Source organism: Populus trichocarpa, chromosome 1 (genome assembly GCF_000002775.5).
Source record: "Populus trichocarpa isolate Nisqually-1 chromosome 1, P.trichocarpa_v4.1, whole genome shotgun sequence".
Classification (NCBI taxonomy): Eukaryota; Viridiplantae; Streptophyta; class Magnoliopsida; order Malpighiales; family Salicaceae; genus Populus; species Populus trichocarpa.
The window spans coordinates 34448560-34458756 of record NC_037285.2 but is presented as its reverse complement, the minus strand read 5'-3'; the positions used below and the strand labels follow the sequence as shown (position 1 = coordinate 34458756).

General features: G+C 34.2%; 1 protein-coding gene across 3 annotated transcripts; it reads left to right on the top strand.

Annotated features, from left to right (window-relative positions):
* Window positions 1-435: 435 nt before the first annotated feature.
* LOC7467689 (protein WVD2-like 7) lies at window positions 436-4169 on the top strand. 3 transcript variants are annotated; one of them, XM_024605409.2, is made up of 9 exons: window positions 436-678; window positions 1129-1716; window positions 1795-2160; window positions 2272-2327; window positions 2421-2495; window positions 2976-3051; window positions 3168-3230; window positions 3576-3686; window positions 3780-4169. In XM_024605409.2, the coding sequence occupies exons 1-9, from the start codon at window positions 610-612 to the stop codon at window positions 3990-3992; spliced, it is 1617 nt and encodes a 538-aa protein (XP_024461177.1). In that variant the 5' UTR covers window positions 436-609; the 3' UTR covers window positions 3993-4169. The 3 variants fall into 3 exon arrangements, with proteins under 3 accessions (XP_024461177.1, XP_024461173.1, XP_002298592.1); XM_024605405.2 differs by having other exon boundaries at window positions 2973-3051; XM_002298556.4 differs by having other exon boundaries at window positions 440-678; window positions 2949-3051.
* The last annotated feature ends 6028 nt before the right edge of the window (window positions 4170-10197 follow it).

The following is a 10197-nucleotide window of genomic DNA, read 5'->3' as shown; positions in this document are numbered from 1 at the left end:
ACTGTATTGTAACGAAGAATTGACAGGCAAAGACGACAGGGGCCATCATATTTTGGATGACGAAACTGATCTTAGTCGTCGATGACAAAATTTACACTCTCCTTTCCCATAGCTGGGCTGCTCGAGAGGAATGCAATGGATGCTCGATTTTTTTCCCTTTTCCTTCAATTCCTTGAACATCCACAGAGACCAAACCTAGAGCATAGAGCCTACTTGTTGTGTACCTCAAATTCAAACTAGCCATGTTTTTTGGACGTTGAAGCCTTCAATGTGGGCCCCATACCATGTTGTTGGGAAATAAAAGATTCTTACCGTTTCGAATTTCCATACATGGTTATAGGAGACCCCACTGGAGACAATAATAAAAGCAGGGTGCACCGAGCTTTTTTCTTTTTTTCTCGTTTGGATGCTGCCTCTGCCTGCTTTTTCACGGCATGCATGGACCCAGTATTGTTGCCCTTTTCCATTTGAAATTCAAATTCAAACGGTTTACTTAGGAGGGGACTGGACTGGACTACATAAACACTAGTAAAGTAGTACATATAGATACAAAACCAAGGAGATCAAAAGTTTGGATCATTTTGAGGTTTCACCAACGCTACCCAAGTCATGGGGGACACAACTTGTGTCATGCAACCATTCTCTTACGCCGCAGGCATTTCTAATGACGCCAAAGAGGTCAGTTCATCAAACTGCATTCTGCACTTGCTATTGTTTTTGCAATAATTGGCTACTAATTAGTTATTGAAAGTAAGTGATGGGTTAGTGATTTCTGTCTCCTTTTGCTACCACCACCACTAAGGTTTCAGCTTTTGAAGTTAGTAGTAATTCTCCTTTTTATTTGTCCCAAGTTGAAAACTCAAGGGAAGAAATGAAAATCAAGTGAAAATCTGGTTACCAGTTACCACAGTATCGATTTAAGCACTGAATGAAACTGAAAAGTATAATCTTTTCGACTTCCAGTTCAGTTTTTCTGCAAAGGGTTTCTTCAAAAAGACTCACTTACTCTCTTGTCGTATAGCTTCATCATTGTTTGTTTCTGTGTTCTGATGGGATAAATCTTGATGATCTTCATACTATAGAAAAACTTGGTTTTCAGAATTCATGAAAATGAACTTTATGCCACAGGGGAACCCAATTCATGCGCTTGGACAGTCGATCTCGTTTGGGAGGTTCATGTCAGATTCCTTATCTTGGGAGAAATGGTCAAGCTTCTCTCATAACCGATATGTTGAAGAGGCTGAGAAATTCTCAAGACCTGGCTCAGTTGCGCAGAAAAAGGCTTTCTTTGAAGCACATTATAGGAATCTTGCTGCAAGAAAGGCAGCAGCTTTGCTTGAGCAAGCAAATGCAGAAGCAAACAATGTGCAGGAGCCTGAAAATGAGGGTGGAATTCATGATAAGACAACCCAAGATTCACTAACAGTGGCCACAAACTCCCAAGAAGCTGGTGATCGGGAAGAGGTACATGTGCAACAAGTAAATTGTGAAGCAAGTTTTGTTGCTGATGACAATACTCGTACCTCTAATGTTGATATGGAAAGATTTGAAAGCAGCAATGTGGAAGAAGTTGAACCATCGGCCGAAAACGAGATTCTTGTGGAGAATTGTGTTAAGAACGAGACTTTAAACCAGATTGTGAAGGTCGATAACAAGGAGGAGGTTAAAGAAATGGAGCTTAGTGTATCAAAACAAATGGAGAAACCTCTATTAAAGGTAATGACATCGTGTAGACAGCTCTATTTTTTATGTCAAATTTCTGGTCATTAACTGAATTCCTTTGCTCATTAGCAGGATTTCATGTCTTGTAAAGATGATGCTGCATCAATGAGCAAGAAGAAACCAGCAGTCTCTTCCTCTAAGTCTTCGATTTATGATAAAGCATCTAAGCTGCCATCCACTCCAGCTAAACCTGCACCTTCAGTTCGTGCGAAAAAAGAAAACACTGCTACTCCAATCAGCAAGAAGTCTGCATTAGAGTCAGTGGAAAGAAGAAAACCAACTCCAAAATCAACTCATAAGTCGATGAACTTCACTCCTGCCAGAGAATTTAATAGAATCACTTCATCAATTATCAGGAAGATTGATAATTCTAGAGTTGGTTCTCATTCTAAGTCATCTAAAGATTGCCCAACTCCTTCAAGAACTCCAATGATGATGGTGCGTATCTCTTTGTCCTGCTACTTCTGAATTACACTCCGTTTCCCGAGTGACTCTCAACTTGGAATAACCAATCATGCATCCTAAAATGAGATTCGTTTTTTAATTCAGGTGTCTATTGCAGAATCAAAGCATCCTTTAGCCACCCCTCAGTCAGAAAAAAGAAGGTACCTTGTGAAACTCCGTTAGAATGACAAGAAAACTGGTGGTTTTTAATTATCTAACCAGTTATATATACTTGTGCTACGTACAAATTGCAGGGCAAAAACACCTCTTCACCCCTCGACATCAGGAAGCAAAACAGTTCGCTCAAAATGGCATTTCCTCCCAAAAGAGTAATAAGTTTGATACACCAACACAAACACATTACATAAATAGTTAATTTTACATATGATGTTGGCTACAGGTAACCTATTCTATGGGGAAATATATTCAAGTACCTGCATATGATGCAAGGAATAGAACACAAGAGAAAAAACCATTTACTTTCATGATGTCTTTCCATATCATATACAGCATCAATACAGCTTACTATATAGTTCAGTCTACTTATTTCAGACTTCCAGTCTTGGGAAAGAATCGCAGTGTCCAGTTCATGTATCTACAGCATCATTAGTTAGCTAAGAGGGGCTTTAATTTCGGCAGGCAATTTTACCAGTGTCGAAATTAAAATCCCTCTTAGCTAACTAATGATGTTGTAGATACTTCAAATATTCTGCAGTCAGCCAAGTTGCATCAATTTCACAGAAGAAATTTGAGCACATCTGATTATTGTTTTTTCATGTCAGTTGTTCAATGTTTATGACTTCCAGCAGAAACAGATCTCAGTCCCCGAGTGCATCTATACCCTTCAGCTTCAGGACTGAAGAAAGAGCTGCAAGAAGAAAGGAGGCAAGTAGTAAAACTAGGAATATTTTTTTTTTTTGAAGAAATTATTGTGCTTCTCTGGCCCATAATATTTGTTGTGGTTAAGCCTTCACTCATTTTTGTCTCCTCTATGCTTTCAGAAGCTGGAAGAAAAATTCAATGCCTATCAGGCACAAAAAGTGCAGCTACAAGTAACACTCAAGGTAAAATACCCCATTTAGCTTACCGAGAAATTACCTGGGATATTTGTAAGAAAAATAAAACATGTTTGTTTTTCGTTTAAAAAATAATTTTAAAAATTTTAATTTATTTTTTTAAAATTAATATTTTTTATAATTTTAAATTATTTTGAAATAATGATGTCAAAAATAAATTTAAAAAAATAAAAAATATTATTTTAAAGTATTTTCAAATAAAAAATACTTTTAAAAATAATTTCTATTATAATTTCAAACAATATCGCGAGGAAAACTGAGTCGAATAGAAAACGATTACTCAAATTTATAGTGATTAAGTTTCTTACATGACGTTCATTATATATTGAGCAGGAAAAAGCAGAAACAGAACTTAAAAGACTGCGACAAAGCCTTTGCTTCAAGGCCAGGCCGCTACCTGATTTTTATAAACAGAGAGTAGCACCAAACAATCAGATGGAAAAGGTAACACTGTCAGAATCCATTCTTAAATTCATATCCATAGCTTGTTATGTTTCTCAAAAGGACTGAATTTTCTTCTCCGTTTTCGGCGCACAGGTTCCACTGACTCATTCTGAATCACCTGAGCCTGGAAGAAAAATGACTCCCAGCAAGATACGGAGCGCCTCTCAACTTCCTCAATGGTCTTCACTCAAGAACAGTGGTTCCAAAGATGCAATGCAAAAGAAAAGTGATAACCCACGTTCTCTAGCTTCACGACTCAAAGCAAGTCCTCATGAGAATACATCTCCAAATATTCAGCATGAATGATGCGGTGGAGTTGTTGAGCTTGAGAAGGAAATGAGACTTCATTTCAAATCTAGCAAATTCATAAATGTGTGCAAAGTACTCTGAGATTACAGAGATCAGATAGTGTAAATTTAGTGTGTACCTTAACTATTAATTGCATAAATGTAGGCCACGCTGAACCTAAATTTTAAGCTTCAATTCAGATTCGTTAGGGGATACAACACTAAAATAATTACATCTAGATAGATTGTGAAAGACAGATTCAAGAATTAGCTTGTTGAGGGAATAGCAAGTGCAACACAGCAACCTTCATCAGTTCTTGTCATTTGGTATAGATAAAAACGATAACCAATCACTCAATAATAGCATCTCAAAAGTTGTGTAATCTTTCGAGTTAATCAGGCTTCATATTAAATGTAGTTAATCAGGATGATGGTGTACAGAACTAGTAAAATTCTCTACACGCCGCTTTTATCTACATCTAGTATTAGGAGCCATCAACAATTGTCAAGAGTTTCAGGTCAGAGAATTTATCGTCGGCTATGCCAGCAACTTTGCAGTAGTGTCTCAAAGCTGTGAGCATAAGTTGTCCAAAATTTAAACCCTTGTCTCTCTCCTCCACCTCTTCAAGATGTATTGGCTTGGGAGCATCTTGATGCTCTTGTAATCAAGAACTTTCAGTGCATGACTGCACAAAACTCCCATAGACTCACTCTTCATATAATCTCAGAAGAGCTGAAATTCACTGTATACTCTTGTTCTTGCCCATACACAGACTGACCCATTTGGAGTGTGCTGATTAATGATTATATTGAGACAGGTTTCATATTCTTGCTGGAACAAATCAAATATATTAGGTGTGTGTGTGTATCCCTTGTCTGCTTCAAGAGAACCACTTCTGCCATTAGTCTAGGCAATCGTTGGTTCATATCATAATATATCATAATTACTTTCTAACACTTTGTATGCCACTCGTTCAATACTTTCCCAAAACGAAAGTATATCAAAATCAAACATTAAATGTATCTTCCATAAGCCATAGCCCATTTCTCTCTTTCACTGAATTTCTCACGCGGACTTTCATTTTCCCACAGACCACAGGCATCCGACATAACATTCTATGCATTTACAAAATCCCCATCCTCCTCATGATCGAAAACGCAACTGCTTAAATCATTTACAAACGAACCTGAGCCCAAAAACACGTGGTTTAGCTGTTTAAGTGCATGTTCATACATGTGCCATACACATACTCTGTGATGCGTCTCTGGTAACACTGAATCAATTGCTTCTGCAATTACAGCATCTTGATATGTGAGGATTGTCTTCAGCTTCTTTCCAGCCATGGAAGATTCAACGCTTTCATCATATAAAAGGGAAGCACAAAAAACCACCATTTGCTTTGTGATGATTCACCCCAAGGAATGCCAAAAAGTCCGGCAATCTTTGTACAATCTGTAGGTTATATCAAAGTACACTACATCACCATCATCCACCACCATTTTTTCTTCAGCCCAAAATTTTAGTGATCTCATCTTCAACTGCTTGCTTTGAAAATTTAGGCACTTCAACATAATCAAACATGGGTTCTGGTACCTCGACCCCATCACAAAAAAAACTGTGGGTTCAAAACGGGTATTTTGAGTGAAGTATTTATCTAATGGCTATGTGGATAGCCTAAAAGCCTGACTTGTAGCAAAGGGGTACACTCAACTACCAGGTTTTGATTTTACAGATACTTTTAGCCTTGTTGTCAAGGTATTTACAATTCTGGTTCTTTTATCTTTGGCAATTTTCAATAGTTGACTTCTTCATCAACTTGACATTAAGAATGCATTCCTTGATGGTTTTTTGCACGAAAAAGTATACAAGGAGAAACCACCCGGTTATATTGATTTCAAACACCCCTCACATGTGTGTAGGCCACGCAAAACACTTTATGGGTTTAAATAAGCTCCCCGAACTTAGTTTTATTGTTTTTGCTCTTTTCTAATGGATGTTGGGTTTTTTTAGTCATGCTGATTCATTATTATTTGTTTTTCCGCAGGGTGATAATTTAGTTTATTTATTATTGTATGTTGATTATATTGTTCTGACAAGCAACAATTAGATTCTTCTGGATGGCTTTATAGTATATTAACAAGGGAATTTTCCATCAAGAACATGGGATCCTTAAGCTAGTTTTTAGGCTTGGAAGCACATTAACATCCTACTGGTCTTTTTCTAAGTCAGATCAAATATGTACATTACATTATACAGCGTGCCCAGTTACTGGACTGCAAACCAGTAGGCAGTCCTATGGTCGTTGCTCATCATCTCTCTAGCACTGGTTTTGACTTTCATGATCACTCGTTATATCGGTCTCTTGCACCCGATATTGTTCATGTCGTCATTGTTGTTAGTTAGTTTATGCACAAGCCTTCACTTGATCATTTTCATGCTGTAAAAAGGATCATTCGTGACATTAAAGGGACTCTTCATCAGTTTGGTCTGTCTCTCACTCAATCAATCTTCTTTAATTATGAGCTCCTTCTTGCTTATTTCGATGTTGATTGGGCTGGATGCCCTCACACCACGAGACGATCTATTTATGGTTTAACAATCTTCTTCGGTGATAATCTTGTTTCTTAAAAATCTAAAAAGCAACCACAGTATCATGATCAAGTTATGAATTTGAATACCGAGCCATGACTCTCATGCACTGCTGGTGAAATCAAGTGGCTTTGTCATCTTCTTCGTGATCTCTAAGTATCTCTTTCCTTGCCTCCGGTCATCATTTTTTATGATAATCAAAGTTTATAGTGTGGTGATTTCACAACCTTTTCACTGATAATAAAACCTTTTAAAACCGCGTATCTATTATAACACTTATACGCGTGATCTTTTGTTTCAAACTCCATGGCAACTCTGGGAATCACATATATTTATCCCTCATCACAGTAACAGCATCCCCTGACTTGGCAACATTCGGGCTCCGAGGTTCTTGATCATCATCATCTACATATAACTCATATTTGTTGACAGAATAAAATTTCAGACTTGCACATTCCTCACCATCATAGTTCAATTGACTATCGTGATCGATATATATTAGAATAAACATCTTTAGGATTCTGAAAATCATGCTTATTATTAACAACCAGTTGACTCTTATCCATTAATCTTCATACAAGAACATCAAATAAAAAATTAGTAAAGAAAAAAAATCATCCAATAAAAGTAATATAAACCCAAAAGAAAAACTCAAGCATTTAGAAAATCAAATCAGAAGATACTTAGTTCAGTTAATAACAGTAGAAAACGAATATGGGGTAGCTGAGCAAACCCCATTCAGTATACATTAAACCCATTTGAGATTTTAACATAAGAAAGTAAGTAAGGTTTATTAGACGTCCTAAATGATCAAAACCCAAGTCTTTAAAATGCAAAACGTTACTAAAAATAATGCTGCAATGATCACAATATCATTATAGGGAAAAATAGTTGTTGGGAGAACATGTCTCAAGAGACTCCTTATGTAATCGGATAGTATTTTTTGAATTTTCCCCCAAAAAATAACTAAGAAAAATAATAATTAAGTGAGATTAAGCTTACGGAATGGCTTTTGCCACGTGTGAGACCTTTTGTGTTGATTTGGCTCTCTTATTGGTTGTTAAAAAACATTTGGATTAGTACATGTTACTGTAACTTTGGAATATTCTCCTCAAGCTGAATAAGTTATGATGGCAGCAAAAGGAGAAAGAAAGATAAATAAAGGTTTATTATGAAAATATATAATGATGTAATTACGCTTAATTATAGTAAACTCTTTACGCTAATTAATGAGTCTTGTCCGCTGTTTGAATGGGAGAAAACGAAAACATGATTGTATTAGAGAAATGATAAATACCAATTAAAAGAATTCAGTACATTCATGAGTTATTGGATTGTAATTTGAATTTGAAACTTTCCATTAATTTAATTATTTATGTGTATTTTTAAAGTCTATATATACACACACACATACATATACATACTAAATAGGTTATTAACGTTATGTCGCGAGCCAATCTAAATTTTTTCAACATAAAAGAGATGTTAAGACGGCATAAACATTTCTAAAAAAACAAAAAAAACATCCGAGATTCGGGTCATTGTCACAACTGTGTTTAATAAACTCAGTAATTAATTTAAATAACATGAATAAAAAAAATACAATGACAATAAATAAACAGAAAAAAAAAACAACAAGAAAAAGGATGTTTAGATGACATCAATGTTTTTTAAAAAGCAAGAAAAATCAAATGTCTAGGCTATTTATTTGACTAGGTTTAATAAGCTTAATTAATTTAATAATATGATTAAAAAATTCACAGTAAATACAGCAAAAAATAAATAACATTAATTAGCTTTAAAAAAATAAGTAGCCAATATACTCTAGAAAAAAAGAAAGAAAAGCTCATTGATTACTCGTCATTGCTCTGCCATGAATACCACTTTACCACTAGAAAGAGCGAAGTGGTTCTAATATCACTATAAAAGGTTAGATGACGACACCGAAAGAGGCCGCATGCGTCAAAAGAGCAATGATCTAGACAATAAACCAAACAAAAAATTCATGAAATGAGCATCTCATGCTTATATTTAATCAATTAATTTAATTTAATAAATAAATAAATTTTCTCTAAAAAAACTAAATTTAGAAAATAGTGACAGATAAAAAGACTCAAGATAACTTGGGTTATTTTCAAAATTAGTGAAAATTCAAAATTAGTGAAAATTCATATAGAAAGCAAATAAAAAAAATAAAGAAGCCCAATCTTCAACTACATAAATATCAAAGGATGAAAAAAAAAAAAGCTTAAAAAAAGAGGAAAAAACCCAATCAAACCGACAAAATATCCTAAACCTAGGTTAATCCCCCAAACTCTCAACTCGTGAAATCTTAGATCCGGACTCAATAAAAAAAGCTCAATTACCAACTAATTTAATATTGAAAGATGAAATAAAAAAAATATCAGTTTAAAATTTTTTTCAAAGTAAAAAAAATACCAATTAAAAGAATAAAAAATAAATTTGATAGAAACAAAATGAAGGATAATAAAACCATAAAAAAAGATTCAATTTTAAAAACCATCTCAAATAAAATAAATAACAATAAAATGAATGAAGACTAAATATGATATATGAAAAAAAAAATTAAATGATGATGCGATTGGAATTTTTTTTTAATTGTACTTTATTTCAAATAAAACAAATAGTAATAAAAAAATAAAAACCCAATATGAAGAAAAAATAAATTGAAGGGTTCTTTTGAAAACTTAAAGGGTAAGGCGCATAGATCAAGGAGGAAAATGAAAAGAAAAAAAAAAAAAAAGGAAAGACTACCAGCACCAAACCAAAGATATGTTGGTCACATGCATTGCTTAAGGATAAAGGAGTTACCGAGAGGATTCAAATGCCACCTTAAAAATTATTGTTTGGTTTGCCAAATGCCACTACAGGCTCCTTTTAAGCAACTTGGAAACAACTCCTATCCTAATGTATGCAATGCAAGAATCAATGATTTTTTTAAATGACTAAATTGGCCCTAAATAAAGTTAATTATTATGAAGAAAAAAACATTGATAAAAATATGAAAAACCCCGGCCCTGGCTATCATTTAAAGAATTTTTGCTTGTAAATGTATATTAGTCATTTCACCATGCTTAAAAAAAAAACCCAAGAAATCATTTTAATATTTTTTGTTTTTAATAACATTTCAATCATTTTATTGTGTATAAAAATATAAAAAAACCAATTACTCTGTTCAATTTGATAATATCAAATGGATCAAGAGAAAAGAAAACAAATTGCGCCTAATTAGAGTTCAAAGATTTTAGAGTGTGAGGGCGCTTCCATCATTATACTATTCATATGAATAGTAATATATATATATATATATATCATAGGAAGTATGTCTTGAAGTTGGTTTGAGTGTCAACAAACTGTAAAGTCACATTAAAAAACGAAAATAAAAGAATCTTCATCTTGGTAAGCAAGCTAAAAGACCCAACAGATAAAGTAGTCGGCCCAAAATATTTTACTTTGTTTGGAAAATGAGAAATGGCTCACGCGGGTTTAGAACCTCCTACCATACTTCAGGCTTGAGTGTAGTTATTAATCCGAATCTCCATTTTGGTTATAAAAATATTTTGCAGAAATTTTCAATACAAGATATAAAAATTATTTAATTAATACTTTCAAC